At 33.2% G+C, this 21,430-nt stretch overlaps 1 protein-coding gene and 4 non-coding genes across 9 annotated transcripts in view; 4 read left to right on the forward strand and 1 right to left on the reverse strand.

Annotated features, from left to right (window-relative positions):
• LOC117230666 overlaps positions 1 to 21,430 on the reverse strand; it is a 148,433-nt gene that overhangs the window by 62,468 nt on the left and 64,535 nt on the right. For all 5 annotated transcript variants that reach the window (XM_033488371.1, XM_033488363.1, XM_033488338.1 and 2 more), the window contains one exon: positions 5,282 to 5,427. In XM_033488371.1, coding sequence (XP_033344262.1) covers positions 5,282 to 5,426 — 145 coding nt within the window. In that variant the 5' untranslated portion in view covers position 5,427. The remainder of the gene's footprint in view (positions 1 to 5,281; positions 5,428 to 21,430) is intronic.
• On the forward strand, positions 1,686 to 1,757 carry Trnae-uuc. The gene has a single exon. It is a non-coding gene; the product is annotated as a tRNA-Glu (tRNA).
• Positions 2,408 to 2,479, forward strand: Trnae-uuc. The gene has a single exon. It is a non-coding gene; the product is annotated as a tRNA-Glu (tRNA).
• On the forward strand, positions 3,145 to 3,216 carry Trnae-uuc. The gene has a single exon. It is a non-coding gene; the product is annotated as a tRNA-Glu (tRNA).
• Positions 4,620 to 4,691, forward strand: Trnae-uuc. Its single transcript has one exon. It is a non-coding gene; the product is annotated as a tRNA-Glu (tRNA).

The following is a 21,430-nucleotide window of genomic DNA, read 5'->3' on the forward strand; positions in this document are numbered from 1 at the left end:
TCCAAGTATTTTCATCTGATTACGAAAATGTTGTACCTACTATGAAAATAAGATGTAAAACCTAATAAAGAAGATTGTTCATTGGAAAGTAAGAGTATGTACAAATACCTTTTGTAGTCACTGTATGTTTAGTACAAGCCAAAATATAAAGAGATCGCAAATTAACCTTGTTTATGATCGAACTTTCTAATATTCGAACTATCGATGCCGAAATATCTGATATTATAATAAAAATCATTAGTTTTATACAGTTATGTAGAGAAAGAGTTTATTAATAAAGTGTTAATTTGTAAACATGAACACTTTCGCGAAAATGCTGGAAAGCTAGTAACAATGAACTTACTCATTTCACAAATACGGAAACACAGGAAATCGCTGGTTTACCGCTCGAAATACAGGCAAATGCACATGATTCACCACTCATAGTTGCATTGTAACTTGCGATGTTACTCACAGACGCCGACTTAGTGTGAGGGGAATGTATCGGACATCGTAATTGAGAACGTTATTAATTTTAACTTGCATAATAAAGCGATTATTGCCATATTATCTTTATGGTAATAAACAGATGAGATGTTGAATGTTACAAATATTTCTGTAACAATTAGCTATTTTTTATATACATTCGTATTATATAAAATTTAAGTTTCTTTTATACCTTTAAATTATTTCTTGGTCTGTAGGACAAGAGTAGGATGCAGAAGGCAAAAGCCTACCTAAAATATACGAGGAAAAGTTACACACGTAACTTACACCGCTCGGACCGGCAGTTCTAGGACGAGACCCTATAACAATAACTAGATCCTGAACACTCGAAAACGTCTGCATGAGATTCCATGAATCAACCGACGCACCATTCTTTTGCTGAACGTTGCTTGAAGCGAATTTGAACGAGTCTTTAACCATCATTGTAGAATATTTTTAAATTACTTGTGTCTTAAAAGCAAAATATATATCACCTTTTGTCTTATAATATAAACATTAATTGCTAAAAATATTTAGAGGTATTTATATATATATATATGTATATTATTCCTTTCGTAGTTAGAATTAATTAGATTGTCCTGTTTCTAATTCAGCTAATAGTGTAAGCAAGAACATCTAGAACCAGCCTTTCATTATTTTTTTATTCAAAGAAGGCTTAAGGCAAAATTTTTGAGACTGAGTTAAGTTTTTAATAAATTGAATTCGACATGTAAATTTAAGATTTGTTTCCTTTTTTGTCATTAAATATTTCACAAGAATAGAGCTTGCACAATTTATTTTATTTCAAGTTGTTAAAGAAAACATTGTTGAATTAAAACACAAATTTAAATCACTATAGATAAAAAAAATTTGTCGAAATTAACACGATTGATATAACAAATAGATAGAATAAAGTTCATTATATTTTATTCTGTTCACTTATTAGGTAGTTTACTTATTATACTACATATGAACAAATTTAAATTTATATTACTTTATTAAATGCTTATTAACTATTATAATTTCCAACAATTGTATGGCTTTACTTTACATATTATTTCTTATAAAATAGATAAGTTTTATATTAGATTTTATTTTTCAAGTATTGATTACGATTCGAATATTGAAAATTACTCATACGAGCGATTAATTCATTAAAATTTTATATAATAGTACATCTTTCCTTTAAATACAGTTCCAATATGACGCAGGATACGAAATCCGGTATGGTCTAGTGGCTAGGATATCTGGCTTTCACCCAGGAGGCCCGGGTTCGATTCCCGGTACCGGAAGTTTATTTTTGAAATTTTTTTCTTATTTTATTTGTATAAAAATCCATAGTATTTTTTAGTAAATTAATGAAATTATTTACGAAACGGATGACCTTCCCAATCTTAATGACCTTAAAATATGTTGTCGGGGTAAATATTTTAAAGAACTTTTCCCTACAAATGTTACCGTCGCTTGGCTTTAATTTTGGAGATATTCGCAAAAGTTTCTCTTTCGACGACAATACGATTTTGATAATCGAACAGCCCATTTTCCAATATCATGGCTGAAATGTTTCCAATTTCGAATAACAATAATATGATATAAAAATTAATACGAATTGTAGCGTTATCGGTAACCTTACGGCGTTCGAAGAATAATTTAGATCAAACCTAATCCATTGATTTCTCTTTCTTCTGTGAGTTGAAAATTAAAGAAGCATAACCGTAATGTAAACTAAATTGACGTTTTTTGCAAATATCTCGGAGACTAAACCAAGAAGCGGTAACATGTATAGGGAAAAGCTATTCATGGCATATTTTACGATTATTGAAATTATAAAGGCGTTCGGTTTGTAAATAATTATCTAACATAATTTGAATATTAATATACAAGTGGAAAATTATATTCAAAAACTACTGTTTCTTTGAAACTTAGCAAGGACCCAATATAATCCGGTATGGTCTAGTGGCTAGGATACCTGGCTTTCACCCAGGAGGCTCGGGTTCGATTCCCGGTACCGGAATTTATTTTTGAATTCTTTTTCTTATTTTATTTGCATAAAAATCCATAGTATTTTTTAGTAAATTAATGAAATTATTAACAAAATGGGCGGTCTTACCGATCTGAAGGACTGAAATTTTTATCGAGGAATTTTAGGAATTTTATTCTGAAGAATTTGTCCTTACACATGTTACCGTTGTTTGCCTATAACTTCAGAGATAACCGCAAAAGCTTCTGTTTCGTCGACGATATGATTTTAATAATCGAACAGCCTTTTTTTCAATATCGTGACTAAAATATTTCCAATTTCGAATAACGATAATGTGATACAAAGATAAATATTAATTATAGCGTTATCGGCAGCCTTACGGCTGTCGAAGAAAAATTTAAGTCAAACATAACCCAATAATTTTTGCTTTCTTATGTGAGGTGAAAATAAATGAAGCGTAACCGTAACGTAAACTAAAGGTTTTTGCAAATATCTCGGAAATTGAACCAAACAGGGGTAACATGTATACGGTAAAACTATTCAGAATGTTGACTTCGTCAATTTGTCTAAGATTATTGAAATCAGCGAGGTCGTTCTCTTTGTAAATAATTATTTAAATTTAAATATTAATATATAAGTGAAAAATTGTGTGTTCAAAAAATGCGTTTTGTTTGAAACTTAGGAAGGACACAATATAATCCGGTATGGTCTAGTGGCTAGGATACCTGGCTTTCACCCAGGAGGCTCGGGTTCGATTCCCGGTACCGGAAATTTATTTTTGAAACTTTTTCTTTTTATTTTGCTTGCATAAAAATCCACAACTTTTTTTAATAATGTAATAAAATTATGTACAAAACGTACAACCTTGCCAATCTTAATGACATTAATAGATGTTGTCGAATTCAACATTCTGAAGAACTTTTCCCTATATATATTACCATCGCTTGGTTTTAATTTCTGAGATATTCACAAACGTTTCTCTTTCAACGACAATACGATTTTGATAATCGAACAGTTCTTTTTTCAATATCATGACTGAAATGTTTCTAATTTCGAATAACAATAGTGTTACGACCGTTCGCGGAGAGACGCGGTCGCGAGGAAAACGCGTCAGCGAGAGGCGTAACTTCTCGCTACGATTCGGTGAATCGACGCCGCGAAGTAGTCGTTCCCCTGTTTCGTTTAGGATAACAGAGGTGGTTGATATGAATATGACACAGTAGTAAGTTATATTTCACCGTTTATTCCACAACTTATAACGAGGATAGTTACACTGGTGCGTATGTACGAGATGAGTGAGTGACTGAGTGATCTGCGGGTGTGTATGCCCGCTCGAAGGATGTTGACCGTTCGAAGGATGCAAAAACAGTACTCTTGGGAGACGATGCTGTCTCGGAGGAGAGCTAAGGATGAGTGAGTCTAGCACACAGGACCATCGGATTCGTTGGTGCCGATGTTATTTAGGAGAGTGAGGGAATAGGCTCCGTTTTTAATTGGTTAAACGAAGGGCCTTGACCGCCCTCGAGAGAAAGTGGTTAGTGGGAGGAAAGTTGCAGCGTACGTGACAAAAACTGACTTTCCCTTGTTAAGCCGTGGTAGACAATAGTCTCTAGAAGTTCCTCCGGACCAGATGTTTGTTTCGTTTGGAGGACCTTTTCTAGGAAATCTATGTGATTTATGGAAGGTCCTTGCAATCATGGAAGATACGCTGCGAGTATCCGAAGACATCTGGTTGCCATATTGCCCGCGGTGTGTGGCCTCGGCTAGGTAGAATGTTACGCGACGTAACAAATAGTATAATATAAAGATTAATACGAATTGTAGCGTTATCGGCAACCTTACGGCGTTCGAAGAATAATTTAGATCAAACCTAATCCATTGATTTCTCTTTCTTCTGTGAGTTGAAAATTACAGAAGCATAATCGTAACATAAACTAAATTAATGGTTTTTGCAAATATCTCGGAGACTAAACCAAGCAACGATAACATGTACAGGGAAAAGCTATTCAGAATGTTGACTTTGTCGGCATACGTTACTTATGATTATTGAAATTAACAAGGGCGTTCGCTTTGTTAATAATTATGTAACGTAATTTAAATATTAATATACAAGTGAAAAATTGTGTGTTCAAAAACTGCGTTTTGTTTGAAACTTAGTGACATTCTAATATAATCCGGTATGGTCTAGTGGCTAGGATACCTGGCTTTCACCCAGGAGGCTCGGGTTCGATTCCCGGTACCGGAAATTTACTTTTGTCATTTTTTTTAACATAATATATTATTGTTTTTCACAAAATTAAAACATACTTTTTCCAAATAGTATTAATAAAGAAAGAAATATATTCCATATATATTTATATAGATATATAAATTGGATATTCGAATCATTTTCTTCAAACATTTTTCAATTATAATCTTCTTATAGATATAATTTAACAATTTACGAATAACATATGAAATGGTTAACATGTATACGGCCGAAAAGAATTTGTTGGTTATCTTACCCCATAGTGTCGTAATTGATATGCGATCATATCAAAAACTATACATCGGAAGCTTCATTGAGCGGCTGCATATAAAAGTTATGAGTCGGACAATAGGTGCTGACGCGGGTGTTACTAATAATAAAACATATAACAACTTCATTTCTTGAATGCATAATTTTGTAACATCTTTCGATTAACAATTAATCATTTCAAAACCCCAATGAGATAATCAGCATTTTTTGAAAAAAAATTTGTAAGCGTTACGAGTATTACAGAAATTTTACATTTCACTATTATGTTGAGGATTTTTAAAGTAAGAATACTTTGTCGAATGAGAATAAGAACTTACTTGAGAGAAAAAGATCTTGGAGGGCCTGGGCTGCCTGGCATAGGAGAGCCCATGTTTCGGCAGCGGCAAGTCCTGTTCCTCGCAGAGCAAGTACATCTCCCGCTACTACAGCGAGACCAGGTCCTCCGTTCAAGTCCGTTTGCATCCTGCAACAAATAAATCCCATACTTCCGTTTAATAATGTGCTTGTTTTAAAATATCTACAGAGATGACATACGCAACTTTATTTCATGAAATAAGAATAACATATCTTTTTTTATTTATTATTCTATTTAATTTACTTAACCTTCGAAATTTATCAAACGAATTAGATTAAGTTTCAATAAATTTATTTAGATACCGTTATAGATATTAGTCCGCATAAAGGAACTTTCATCGTTCAAAAAATTGTTGATACCGAAAATAACCGTTTATTTTTTTGTTATTGGAACTTAATCCAAACTGTGAAATGGCTGGGGTTAAACAGTGGAAATCAGGCGAAGTCATTAAACTGTATAAGTAGCAAAAATGAATTTACATAACATGCATCCGCACTCTATTAATAATACAAGTTAAAAATTAAGTTTAAAGATTCTTGACATAGTTTGCAATTTGGAAGGCAGGTATAATAGATGCTTTCCAGTTTTCAAGGTAACAGATGTACTGTGATTAACAATGTTGAGGGATCAGTTAAACCGCGCATTCTTGAAGTTTCGAAACTACGCTATGGCTAAACGCGTGCCCTTTGTGACGACTTAATGGACAAGTGTCGTATTTACGAGAATAGTTAAACGAGTTAGAACAATATAGTCGGTAAAGGAAGGCCGATGAAAGAAGGTTTACAAGGAATTTCAATTAACTTGTAAATATCACGAGAGCTTTATAAATTTCAATGTATACGTTAATACCTTGGTAGTTGATGCGATGTTAAACCTACATTAAACAAACGTGAGAAGAGCTTTAGAATATTGAAGCTTGACTATAAGATCTTAGTATATGTCTAAGAAGGAGGAAACATTTTGATTTATTTAATTCTTTATTAAAATCACAAAAACAAACATTTGGATTTATTCTCTTGATTCAAAATGATACTTGAAGAGCATCATGATCATTACACTGTAAATATTTATGTATTTCTGGGAAATCTGAAAGTACAGAATGCAAGTAATTTACAGAAAGGTAAAAAATATTCAGAGTGTAGTAGTTTTTGCAGTATTTAATGGGTAAAACAATTTTCTATTTAGATTACATTTTTTAAATTATACTCCACTCATACAGATGTGAAATTGAGTAAAAGTCTGCTATCTAATAATAACTAAAGAATGTATCCGATGAAAGGCATCCCAAGCAACCCCAAACAATAAAGAGTTTCTCAAAGAACAATATAAAAGCGGCACGGAGACGGGGGGAATGATAAGCTTATAATTTACTAAACAAAAGAGAAAAATAAGAAAATAAGAGAAGAAAGAGGAAGGAAAGCGGAAGATCCCATATATTCATCATTGCATCGTAATATTGCCTTATTCCTCTTATTGTTGACAGAATGCAGTTATGAAATCATGTACATACGTATTCCGATCGAGATCGAATTAATTAAGAAAGCCGCGTTTCGGGCGTATGGTTCGTAGTCTGAAATGGAGCGGAAGCAACGAGACGAACAAAAGGGGACTGAAATAATCGAAGCTCTGCTCCGTGGCCAACAAGCTCGATACATCCAATATGCACGCCCCGGCCTGTTTACATTTGTTTGTTCTCGACTAGCTGCACGACACGTTGCTTCAATCCTGTTCCACCGTAGCAGCCCACTGTTCTCGACTTGTTTCGTGTTAGACGCAAGCTTATTGTGTTCACGTTTGAAAAATCAATGAACAATCTAAAGTCTCGTCTACGAAATTCTCACACGGTCTTGTTAGTTTATAATTTCCAATGTATTAAAAATTTGTAGCGAAAGTTAAGGAAGATTCAACTGGAATTAGGATTTTCCGCTTTTTCCGATTTCACAGCTCAGTTATTGCAGCTAAGTCGCTGTTACTTTCCTCTTATCACCGTTCTATCTGAGGCATTTAACTAATTGTCACATTAATAATTCATTATTATGCATGCACTTATTAATTTATCGTAGGAAGCTTTTATGTATCTACGTGTTATACAAAATATTTCGGAATTTGTTTATCGCTTTAATCAATAAAATTTGAAAGTGAGCTGAAAATATACATAGAATGTACATAGAAATGGATCATTAACTATTCAAGCACTTTTGTGATGTATCCGAAATATACTACTTGCCCTAAATATCTCGTCCTAAATAGCTGTTACATCCATTTCTAAATTTGTTTCAAGCCTACAAATTTTTTATTTTTATTACGATTAATAAGAATAGAATGTTCAATTTGATGTTTAATTAATTTAATTGAAAAATAATACCTCTATTTCATATATATTTGTACATCTTATCCACTCTCCCTATTAATACTTAATTTTATTACAGTTTATAACTATTTAATGATGCATTCTAACCCTTCACCTCTGCTTTCAATGTGCTTATATTCATAATATCATTGCGAATAAATACAGTGAAACAAACGTCTCAGATAATTCAGTTTAAAGCTTCCTAAATGTGAGGTCTTAATTCTCCAAATTACGTTAGAGAATCCATTTAAATGCGCTAGAAAATGTGTGTGTGTGTGTATGTGGTTTTGTGAAATAATTGAGGATACGTATGCATTCGAGAAAAGCACCTGAGAGTCAGCTGTGAAAGAGAAAACATGTGAAATTGGTCTGTGTGAATGGAAAAGCTCGTAATTACATTTAGTTTCAACATCACCTTCTGTATAATATGTAAACATTTATATTGGATTTATATCGGATTTTCACGAGTACCTTGTTTTTCTTATATCTCGATGATACATTAATATTTTCGCTAGTAAAACAATTTATATGCAGAATTTTAAAATAAACCGCAATGAAAAATTTTTAATACAATGCAGCATAACAATACATGTATTTCATACACAATGTGCGATAAGTTATAATATAACATACTAATAGGGGAGAAATGTATTTAACAAATTCGACAGTTATTTCTTAATTAATCCTTTGTTTTCATGATCAGTTTCTCTATCGGTATAAAAATATTAAATGTTTAAATGTTCGAGAAATTTCTTCACAAATTTTATAATCGTAAAATTTCTTTTTATGATCTGAATTTTAATCGTATCATTGAAACAACGTGACAATGATCACTGTTTTGGCTCTCAATTTTTTTTGAACTGTATCTTCTCTTTGGTTATTTTCCTTTGGGTTCGTGTTTTACAGTCCCTAGGAGATTTTATCCTCTATAATCCGAACAAATCATATTAATTTTCGCGTCTAATTACTATTGAGCGGAAAGTAAACCCTTTACGTTGCTATTCTTCTTGTTACTTCGCGTTTATATTATCTCTTCCACCATTTTCTTTCTTCGAATATCTTATACATAAAGAGCGTGAAACACACGAAAGATAGTAAAATTGTATGAAATACTAAAACCAAATATTTACAACCTATCTACATTTTAATAATACCTATTGAAACATGGCATCCAATTAGTGTCATATGGAGCCGAAGAAAACATTAGGATTAACAGGAACACTTTCAAAAACACCTGTGTTTATATGTAACTTCAACATTATGTCCATTGTTTTCTTTCTTATGTTATAATCTAATATGTTTACCTTTCTTTTATTGCGTGAGGGAAACACGAGAGTTTCCTATACTTAGGAGCCCGTACCCTTGGGCTAGACAAGGTGATAGTAGTCTACCAACTAGAAGCCCTTCCTTTTTATTTTCATTCGATGGAATGGAAGAAGTCTTTCTCTCTGATCCTGCTGTGACCATAAAACGGGAGGGGAAGAGGTTTAATACCTTTTTCTAAGGCCTAGAGCTTAAACCCTAAGCTAGCAAGTGGAAAACGCTGACAAATCGTTGAATAGGTGCTTTGAAATGCAGCTGATGAAGGACAGTGACTAGGAATTACTGGCTACGAACCCGATACGAAGAAGAAGAGCAAGAAGAGAAACAGTAGCGTGTCGTTATTTTCGTATTACAATATATTCGCTTGAAGATAACGTTACTTTGGTCAATATGCCTTTTTGGATAGTACGCTTTCTTACTTATTTATTAATTATTAATTCGTAATTCGAACAAGGGTCAGATGTCCAACAGATTACATACTATTTCGAATAGATCCAAAAAAAACGAAGAAGAGAATGGCCCGTAGCACGGTCATATAAACAGGTTTGGATACTCCGATACCGAAAACATTGACGAAACCGTCTATCTTTTGAGTCAAAAAAAATCAAGATGGAGGGCAAGCAAAGGTCCCGTTTTACGCATGCGTGGCACGCATATACATATACATAAATACTACGAATATCTCAGACAGAGACAGAGACACTCTACCTATTTCTGTCTGTCTCGCAGAACGAGAACTTCTTTTTGCCAACTGTCTCGTTTTTTGACTCAAGAGACGAACGTTTTTCCCTAGCAACATAGCGAGTGCACAGACCTGTTTATATGGCCGGGTTCCGCACAGTACAGCCCTGGAAATAATGATCTAGGCATGCCAAGAAAATTGCTGAGAAAATTCAACTAACACAAAATAGAATGAATAGAAATTGAGAAAATGACCGAGTTTACAGAAGAAAACGATGTCGCGTATGTGTTACGCTAGTAAGAAAAACATATGTGTAACATTTGCAGATTTCCATCGCATACAAAAACCTGTTTTCAAGAATAGCATCCAAAACAAAAGTATTAATTTTTCAATATGAAATGTGTATTTCCATACGTACTATTTTTTATAAATGTGTTATTATGTTGAATTTAATTCTGCATTCTTCTTTTATTATTTTTATTATATACTTTTCACAATTGTAAATAATCTTTTTTCTTCTAGTAATTACGTGTTCAATAAATTACGAGTTTTCCTATTAAAAGAACGACTTTACTGCACATTTTACTTCCCGCATTAGGTGGAACCAATTAGCACTGTTCTCGCGAGAAAACATAAAATGCTCACGCTTTCGAAGACAATTTTTAAATTAATTTTTAATTCTCCGGTATTAATTCTCTGGATGATTCACGTGATATAGATACAAGCCCATATGAACATTGAATTCCAATCAATTTCATCTCAGCCCAAAGCCATTGCGGCTCGAGTAGCAGCAGTCGGTCCGAAGACCGAGTAGCCACAGATCGAAAATGAAAACTCGTTGGCCTCGGCAGGATCGATTTTTAATCAAATGCAGAGCACCTTGCACCCGCCAGTACCACATCGTTTGCAACGACGCGTGCAGATTTACCGATTGTAAATCTTCGCATCGAGTAGTCGGCCTGAGGGATAGCGGACAGCTAGATTGATCTGTGTTGAAATAATGGTGCCGTGTATTCCAGTTGCTATCTCTCGCCAAAAGTCCACTTTTATCAATTTTACCATTAATTAGTGATTCTTAGCTAGTGATTCTTATATCAATGATAAGTAGATAAGTAATACTCGTAATATTATATTAATACAGTGATAAGTAGATTTATGAAATTGTACGTATTTAGGAAAAGTTGAGGCTGCAGAAGTGCACGATTGCAATATGATATACAACAGTGTGTAAAATATCTAAAGTGTGGTACGATAAATGGAAGTGATATAGTGAGATTGGAAAATTGGTCAGTGATCGAAATTTACAATCTTCAATGATCGCAATAATTCATTTGAGATATACATATTTAAAGATCATAAGAATCTCGTTCAGGTCCATCGAGGATATTAATTCAGAATCAATTTTTTCTTCGAATTGTATCTAAATATATAATATATAAGTGATTGTAACTTATATAGAATGAATATTTTCGAAGCTATAATTTTACCACTCATTGATGAACTGTTGAGTTAAGCACATTAACGATGACTGGTATTGATCTAAGAAAACTGACATTCCTACTTACTCGCGTGTGAAGTACATACGGTTACACCTACGCCTGGATTAATTGACGATCTTACTTAACAATTTAATTCGCAATTTTTCTATATTACTTTCATCCATTATAACTGTTACAATATTTAGTAGATAAAACTGTTCTCTATCTAAGTTTCATTTTTAACTATATTCATAAAGATACAAATTTGCATGAATACCTGGACAAATATCGACAAAAGGCGAACGAATTTCCTAGAAAATAAAACTCACGAAGTTATAGATAGCAAAAAGTCTAATTCTCGTTTTCTATTTCTTTTATCTAACTTTCTATCTTCCTTGCTTCTTTATAGAAATACGAGATTGTATAAACATTCGCGGTCTGTCTACTGATTTCCACTGACCACAGGCGTGTAATAAAAAGAACTGCAACGAACCCAGAGACACAAACCTAAACCGCTAATTCACAGACACAATTTGTCCCAAGTGTATGCAAACTTTCGCGATGATCACGATACCATCGAGAATTCCGTCGGCCAGATGAACTTCCATTGAAAACTTTTCGACCGATACCAATCCATTCTTTCTGTGTATATTTTAGATGCAAATGTCAGGAAGTTATCGGGCAATCGCTCCAGCTTGAAAACTTTGTCTTGGCCCAAGTATTTGCTGAACGCTCGTCAAAGAGCTTCCATCGAAACTAATTCCTTCTGCTCGAAGGATCGGCAAAACTTTCTCCAAGTATTAGCTCCAACGCGACAAATATGTCGCGAGAAACTAATTCTTCCCTGGTCCCTACTCCTTCAAAGAAAATATCGTGTCCTCGCTAAGGGATGAACGTCAGTTATAATGCATTGATGTATCGATTCGTTTAACAGCGGAGGTGAAGTTGCGCGACCGTTTCCTGCTCGCTAAAAAAAGTTCCATCTAGATTCGTTCAAAAGCAGATTATGTACAGTAACTGACGAAAGTATTCGAATACTTAGCACAGAAAATTTTTATCAATATACTATGTACATTATGCGAAACTTTTTGAAATTTCGTTAGCATAGTGATGATACACGAGAGACTATCGTGACTATTATAGTAAAATTCGAAATCAATTCGAAGATATATAACTTTATATCGTATGTAGATATATAGAGTTTATAGAGTTAGAAGTTATAAGACATTTATTACAAACATACACTGAGCGAAAAATTATTTCTCACTAAATATTGCAAATTATCAATGTATGTAGCGAATAATTGGGAAGTATAAACGGAATAATGAGAAAGTTTACTTATAAATATTAATAAAACCTGAATGAAACAGCAGTTTCTAAAACCAATATATCGATTTTTACTTGTTATCTTCTCTTTTCTTTCCTAAGATGAGAAATGAAAGGTGCGCGCAGGATATTTAAGTTTTATGTTGGAGCTTTGAAATTTTATTACAAGATTAGTTGGTAATATTGTCAGATTAATATTAATTACATTATTGAGTATACAATATGAGAAAAATATAGGTATATGTAATTAATAAAGTGAAAAAAATAACATGATGTAGCGAAAGTGATTACGAAGGAAGTAAAATTTTATGTGTAGATCATAGCAATTGGACTCAATATTTTGTTTATTTTTACCCTAATCTTAAATTTTTATTTTCATATTACACGAAATATATTACTCTCTTTAAACGAAATCTATAAATAAATCAGTATAACCTTTATTTACAAACATATTTTATATATGATTATATTAAACACTTAAATAAATATAAATAAAGTAGGAAGTAATCTTTTAATGAGAGAAGTTATTAATCGATACATATTTCTTATATTGGTTAAGTATAATCTACAGGTATAGTTAGTCGGGCAAACTGCGGTTTATCAGATCCGGCAAATTACAGATCCTTTAACGATCAAGCAAATACACAATACCGATATAACTGGGTCATCGATTAGATGTTTAAACGAGATTGGAAGATTATTCAATTTGAATTATGCGATTCTCGGACTTGCTCAATCTGGAATTCTAGTAATTGGAAAGTCTGCTAATTCTTCGTCACGACTTCGATGAAATTTCCAGTTGACCAGGTTCAATGTAATAAAATATCAACGCAAGCATTACAATTCAAGCGAAGAGGGAAATTTGAAAAAGCCCAAGAAGATGGAAGAATGATGGATAGTGGAAAGATGTTGAGATTGTACATAATATGCAGACATACGTAAAATATGACAAATTAAATATTCGCCATAATATTCAACAAATAAAACAAATGTATACTTATACTATTCTTCTGTTACCTTGATCGTATTTATAAAAATATGAATTTACATAAACCTCTGCAATTTACTAATTATTAAGCGTGACAAGAATTATTGCAAAAATATTCTAAACTCTTTCACGATGTTTATCGAACAGGCTCATTCCCATTCGTACCAATTAATTCTCTTTCGTAAGAAATACAATTTTTGTTTGAACGAACGAAACGAATGAAGTTCAGTTGAAAACGACCAAACGCGTATTAAATCGTCGATAATCGATCAGACGACAAGCATGTATCTGGAATCGTGAAATTGCAGGCTTGTCCGAACTGGCTGGAGGAATGAAAAATTTCCGGCCGCTTAAGAGGTTCGTTCTATTAAATGCGGATCGAATCGACATTGTTCGTAAAGGCAAAGGCGGCAATAGGTACGCTCGTTACGAGCAGTCGAGGAGACAGGATGTTTAATTAGAGGACAATCCGTTAATGGCAGTACCAGAGAGTGCCTCGCCTAATTCCACGAAATTTCATCAACGAACAAATAGAACTTCAATTCGCGAGACTCTGCTACTCGCTGGCGAGTTTCTCCTTTGGCCGATCGTAATTTAATAATGTCGGCTGCCATCATTTTTCCAATACGTCTCTGATATTGTGTTACCATCTTGGATTTATTAAGAAATTATGAAGTACAAGGGATCGTCTAACGAAGAGTGAATCTCGATTCGCTTGGATTGTTCTCGCGTTGTTGGATATCGCGCGCTTTCATAAAATAAAAATAACTGAGTTTTTATTTTATAATTATTATTTAGAATAAAGGACACCTTGCTGATTTTGATGAGTTTCGAATATGTTGTCAAAAGAAACGTGAATGTTTTCCTGTACGTACGAGATTGCTCAGCCTTAATTTTTCGATTTACGTATATGTAAAAATATTTTTGCTGTTATATATATTGTACTGTATATAATATTTCTAATATTTGTCATAAGTTTGCATTAGTTCGAATTAGTTTCGTGCTAGGTTTAGGACAGATTTGAGCTATATCGTCGTTTCAGGTAGGTTTTCAAGAAAGTAAAAATCTTCTGGAGGACGATAAAACAAAGCAAGCGAAGTTTTGGAAAATTTTCAATGAATATTTCAATGAATATAGTTTGAAATGAAAATTACTATAGATGAAATTATCTCGTCGCAGGGTTTTGAATAATCTTAAACAATAAGAAATTAATATGAAACAATTAATATTAACAATTTTCACTGCTTCCAATTAGGAAAATAGGAAAAGTGGACTTTCCACTTCTGCAGACAATTATCTTAAAAGGATAAAGTGGATCAAAATTTGATCAAGTCGATGGAGGCTAAGTTCTCAAGGGGTCTTTATAAGAATTTTTCATCGATTTAAAAGAGGTTTAACTTTACAAACTTTTTAACAGACTTACTATCTTCTGCTCAACTTTAAACCTAAAACGAATAAACAAAATAAATTAAACGAGCATATTATATATTATATGAACTATCACATGTCTTTGGTTTATGTAATCTTGCCGACCTCCTGGGCATAATCGGTACACTCACAGCCTCCCCCGGATTATTCTCACTCGTTAAATTGTCCATGAAGTAGTCAGTCTCCCCTTCATCGTTTTCGCCATCACTTTGTGTTTCGACGTCAGTCCAGTCAACTCCCCTTCCAAGTTCAAAATCTTCTACGTCCCATATCCATTCTGAAGACCTCCATCTTAACACTCTTCTAGGGAAACGTATTCTCCTCGAACCTGACATTACAAGATATTATTACTTTCTTGGTCTTTGGCAGGTAAATCCTATAGCCTTTTACCTGCCTGTCGTATCCTACAAATATCCCCTCACCTGTCCTGCTATCGAATTTTCCTCCGCTTGGATTTCTCAGGTACCAGACTCTGCACCCAAATACTCTCAGTCTGTTGATCTCCCCTTGGATGTCACATCCCTTACCTTTCCATAATTCCAGTGGGATCTTGTCTCCGATAGCAGCGGATGGGCATAGATTTCTTGTGTGACATGCCGTGTTCACAACTTCTCCCACAGATTGTCAGGGAGCCCTGATTGCATGAGTAAACATCTAGACATCTCAACCAGGAACCTGTTTGCTCGTTCGGAAACCCCATTTTGCTCAGGGTTCCCAGCGACGGTCTTCCTGTGTAAGGTATCTTTCTCTTTCAGGTACTTTTCCGTATTAGATGATCGGGCATAGCCCGTATTAGATGATCGGGCATAACCCGTATTAGATGAACGTAAGTAAAGTTTGAAACTGTGACAAAATTTATTGTCGATTTGAAGAACACAAAATAGTGTAAAACGAATGTACTTAAATCGCATCATATATTCTGTTCTTTGTATATAACAAATAAAACCATTGAACGTAATTTACATAAAACCTATTCTTCTTTGTAAATTCTATTCGTTCTATGAAGAACATTAATCATAAAAATATTTTCCACTTGAAGAATTATATTTTTCATCGAACGTCGAAATTTTTATAAACAAAGATTACAATCGATAAATCGCACGATTCGGAAAGCAATAATTCTATCAAAGTAAATTTCATGCAATCGTGTTGTTGAAATTTAATCCCGAAACTCGATTCAATCAACGCCTGATTCACTAAATTACGAATTAACTCGCACAGAATTGGTCAGCTAGTTTAATAGGTGAAAGCTTTTTCGGCGACGCATCAATCAACGCGATGAATTAAGACTACACACACATGTCACAATCGATACAAAATTAATTCACACGGACGCGAACCAACTTCGAACGAGTATGTTTTACTGTTTTGTTACAGGATCTAATTGAACAACATAAACAAAAGTACTTATATTCAGCGACTAACGAAACATTTACTTTAACGTTAATATAAACCAGCAGTATAAAGTTCCGACGAAGTTATTTGGTAATTAACGATAATTACAAATTTATTACCATAATATTACGTTATTACGAAGATATTAATACGATATATAACGAAAAATTACAATATTTCATGAACTACATTTCAATTAAAGACGATAATATTCTACATACATATCTGAATTAACTTTCTATGGATTAAAAGGATAATGCTGCCATCCCTAGTTAAAATGCATGATTCTGCATTTTCCAAATACGTTGAAATATTTGGAGTTTCTCGTGGTTTTTACCTTTTAAGTAAAATTATACTGTGTAGATTTTCATAGCACAGATTTTAATAAAAATACTTGATACAAATATTTTTAAGTATACCTAACTTACATATGTATGATAAATGTAACTTGTCACTGAACATTGATTAATAATAAAGTGTCTGGTAAAGTGACGGTAATCTTCATTAATATGTAACGATTTTGAAGAGTTTCTTAATCTGTTAACCAGGGGATCCCTTGATTGTTGAACTTCATAAATGATATGCATAATACACGCATAGAAGTTAGAAAATGAAAAAAGAATAGCTTCACTACGTCTTTTTCCACGTAATCCAAATGTAAATGTAACTTGTCCTTTAACGCGAAAACGACATTTAAAAAAAACAGAAAATTCCTAAGCTAAAAATCTATTATCTCCAGAAGATTGATAATCCTGACAATGAATTAATTCGATTCCCCAATCGAATAAATTAACACGTTTAATCTAATACAATCAAAGATTAAGAAATTAGTAATAGAATTTCCAAGTTCCTCTAATTGACACTTCCACAAACGTGTGTATGCGTCTACGTAATATAATACATGGAACATCGTTTCTTTCTCGTATCTGCAGTTTCACGACGTCACGTATTCTCAATTCGTTTAAAAATTCACCAGCACGATATACAAAAAAGCAACGACATTAGTATCAGCCACTGTCGCCGGAAATGTAGGAAGCAGATGGATGACGCTCTGGTCACGCATTAAATCGGATAGTAAGGTCGAGCGCGTGTGTGCGTCAGCCAGTCAACGAGAATTTAAATTTCAGCTGGATTGTACAGCAGTCGGTGGTTCGATGAAATATGAAAAAATTAGCAGGCGATCCACAGCCGTCAACTTGTCACAGACTTGTTCGTTATTTCGAGCGACGCGCGATCGTCTCGGGTGAAAAAGGAGAGAAAGAGAGATGTAGAATGGGAAATAACACGAATCAATTGTAACGCAACGATCAAAGTGCGATCCACTCGAACGAGAATCGTTCCACATGGAATCACGCGGAAGCCGATGTTATCGCGGTGGATTATTTCCAAAGTCGCAGTGTCCGCTGCCAATTTCGAGATACAATATTAATTCGGGGACAATTTTCAGATAGCAGTTTGAGTGGGTCTGAAGATATTGATGATTGAACATATGGAAATTGCACGAAGCAAGTATCATCACACATTTTATTATTTTCGTAGTATTAAAAATAGAACTATTCGCGACTAAATTATAAAAGCTGTACTAAAACTCAAAATGAAAGATATACATACGTAAATTGTATGTACATATTATCCATTATTAATGCAAGATTTATCTATAAAATGTATGCATACATCATTGCAAAATTATCAAATAACTTTATCTATTGATATAAGATACATTGTGTATTTTAAACCTATAAAATTTCTACGAAAACTTACAAATTGGCCATTCTGACCATTCGGGTATTTCAAGAGTTAATGATTCGAGTAAACAGTTATGAAATATCGATGACGAGTTGTAAATCCGTTCGATTAATTCTTTAAGGCTGTGTTACACTACAAAACGTAACTCACAAAAACTCAATAGTTGCGTCGGTATCGATCATCGACGATATAATAATTAAGGTTTACATAATTAAGACGACGCAACATATGCGTCGTATATTTATATTTATGTCTTAATTACGTCCTAACAGTTTCAAACGATTGAATGTTTCTAGTTTAATTTTATTCGAGTTTTAACTATATAGAGGCCATTGTGTCGAAGCAATTTATCAAAATTCAAACCCTTGACGCAAAGGTTAAAGGTTGAGATCGATTCATTTATAACAATGAGATCGTGAATTGATCGAGATACACTTGCAATTGAGGCTATCATAATCTTATTATTGCAGGGCTAATGGAATATTTATAAGACGTAATGTGGGATAGACGTGATTGATCAGAGTTTCCTTTGAAATGGCAAAAAAGGCAATGACGCGATTAGGAACCTTGCACAGCGGGTGAGCCATTATAGTTTGTAACAAGCTCTGTAATAAAGAGTGATGGTTTGCCAGATTTGAAGGAGTTGATTTATGGGGTCACCTGTATTGTTGCGATCTGACGACCTTACAAATTTTGGGTTCTAGGCAACAAGAAAAACATGTATGGTAATCAGTCTGTTATACTTTGCAATGTAAAATTTCAACAAAAAAGGTGGAAATAAGAATTAAGAGGATGAGAGATCGATCTACTTTCCAAATAAAAATTCTATATTACCTAACAATAAAATCAATATAAATATGTTACTAAAATTGAAATATTTTGAGTAATATAGGATTGTTATGTAATGGTATAGTTTATGTGATCTAAATTTTTATTTTTACTTCTTCATTTTTAATCATCTTTACTTTTAATCAGATTATAAAATATAAGAACCTATTACACGTTATATAGTAACTTATGATAAGATATTATATGTGTGACGATATATAGCAACTTATGATAAGGTATTATATGTGATAAGTATTTATCTAAATATTAATCCTATATTACTATTCGAATATACTTTCGGAATTAATTGAACTCTCGGAAAAGCAATAAAATGTTCTTCTTGTTCTTTAAGTTATTCCATTTCGATCTTTAGTATAATTTCAATAAAGAATGATTTTTTTTCTCAAAGAGCGTATTATACATTTTTACAAGAGCATTCTATACATTTTTCCTACATTGATATAATAAAATGATTCTTTCGATTCAACAATATATTTTTATTTCAATATGTAACAATAAAAACCCACATATATGACACTATAATTAATTTTTTCCTCATTATGATACGTTATTTAGGAAATTAAATATTCTGCTCATCCCTCAGGAATAAAAATAACAAAGAATAACTTCACAATAATTTTTTCTCTCTGGGTATATATCAAAATATTTTTATTTTTCAATACATACGTATAATGTTAAAATTTTTTAAATTTACGTATTTATTTTTGTATATTTAATTAGCATACCTAGTAGATATTTGAAAGCACAGAACACGAACGATGAAAACTTTCGCAACGAACATGTAGAATAAATAACTTCTCTACAGCCACGATCAGCAAATATTATAGTAACTTTCACGAAGCTTCGCTTCCTCTTTACGTTCCTCTGTATGAGCAATATTATATGTATGTGTATCGAGTTGTCTACACCCACACTTGGGGTAACACACGCGGAAAAGGATTTTCCTGCAAGGAAAAATGCGGGTAAAGCGATCCAAAGAAATTTTCGTGATATTCATGGGGTAGAGTTCAAGAGATTGAGCTTGTTTCTTTTTCGATTGGAAGAAAATAAAAATAAGGGAAGAAAGGAAATTTCGAGAAATATAGACTTTTCGAGAAAATAAAGACCAAGTTTACTACTTAGAATGCGAATGTTATACCGGCAATAAAATATTCATAAATCGAAGAATGGAAATAACACTAAAAAAGGAATGAGTTTTAATGATCAGTTTTAAAGTTTAATACGTGGTGTCCCGTGATGATTAATACAAATTGTAGCATTGAATTCTTGCTCACTGTTAACTTTCAATAAATCAGATCTTTGCATCTCAGTTGCATCTATTGTATCATCTGTAATACTATTTGAATTAACTTCGTCCAAGCGTCGATCATTATCCGCTCCTTGCAGAGTGTGTATTCGACGACCGCAGATCTTTCAACGGAACTTACATACATTCGTTGAACTGTGCAGTAAAAGAATACACGAATATATAGAATATAATTTAGGAATATGCAATAGTTTATTGAAAACACTGAAGCAAATGCTACGGTCAAGGATCTTTGGAATGTCAGAATGGGAAAGACTGTTGGAGGATGTTGCGGAGTGTACGGAGAGTGAAAGGTACATTAGTTACAGGAGAAGGGCGAGCAAAGGGTTAAAGAACACGGTATACAGGATGACTCACGCAACTAGGACAAGCTATTTAAATAAGTATCAATGAAATTTCGTTAAATATGATTAGAAAATGTATTGCTTCACGTATTTTCCAATGAAGCATTTTTTAATTAGATTTTACATCTTGTTTCCATAGTACCAAATTTAATGTAATCATATGAAAGTATATATCATTACTATATGATACGAAATTTATTATTAGGTCCTAATTTATTAGCACATAAATGCAATAACAAATGCGCAGATGTACTCTTTGTATTCTTTGTATTCGTTGTAATAAATTAAATTTACATATGTAACGCTAACATTATTTTCATTAAACTTCATTGATATCTACTTAGTTTTTGTCGCCCAACTACATGTGCATCATAATTTTGACTAATGAAATTCTCCTTCATCTTTTACCTCTTCATTGTTATAACTTGTGCTACTTGTGTGGAACACGCTGTATACCGTTTACCCGTGCAGTGGAAACGTATACATATACTGTACGTTCCTTTACAACCCCCTTGCGGATCGTATGAAAAATACGGTTTTTGGCGATAGTCTGGCTATTGTCGGTTACGTAAAACTAAAACGATACGTTATACCGGAAAGAAATATATTGCTCTGCTTTTTCGAGTCTTCTTCGAAGCAGCTAAAAGGAGCTCAGCTTATACAGTTTGAATTAGGTACTTTAAAAATATCAAGGAAGAGGCGAAACTTATAGGACGTGTTCAAAGTTGGGATCAGATGCGAAGAGATTCTGGTTTATCAGACTTTTGCTATCTCGTACATGGTGTTCCTAAATATTGTTTTTACTTAGTGTTTCAAAAGACAAATATGTAAGTTAATAGAGGTACGCGTTATAAAATATGTTTTTACATATTCCTCTGGTTCTTCAGTTTTTAGAT

The sequence above is a fragment of the Bombus vosnesenskii genome, unplaced genomic scaffold (genome assembly GCF_011952255.1).
Source record: "Bombus vosnesenskii isolate JDL3184/JDL3185 unplaced genomic scaffold, Bvos_JDL3184-5_v1.1 scf7180000013263, whole genome shotgun sequence".
In the NCBI taxonomy this organism is placed as follows: Eukaryota; Metazoa; Arthropoda; class Insecta; order Hymenoptera; family Apidae; genus Bombus; species Bombus vosnesenskii.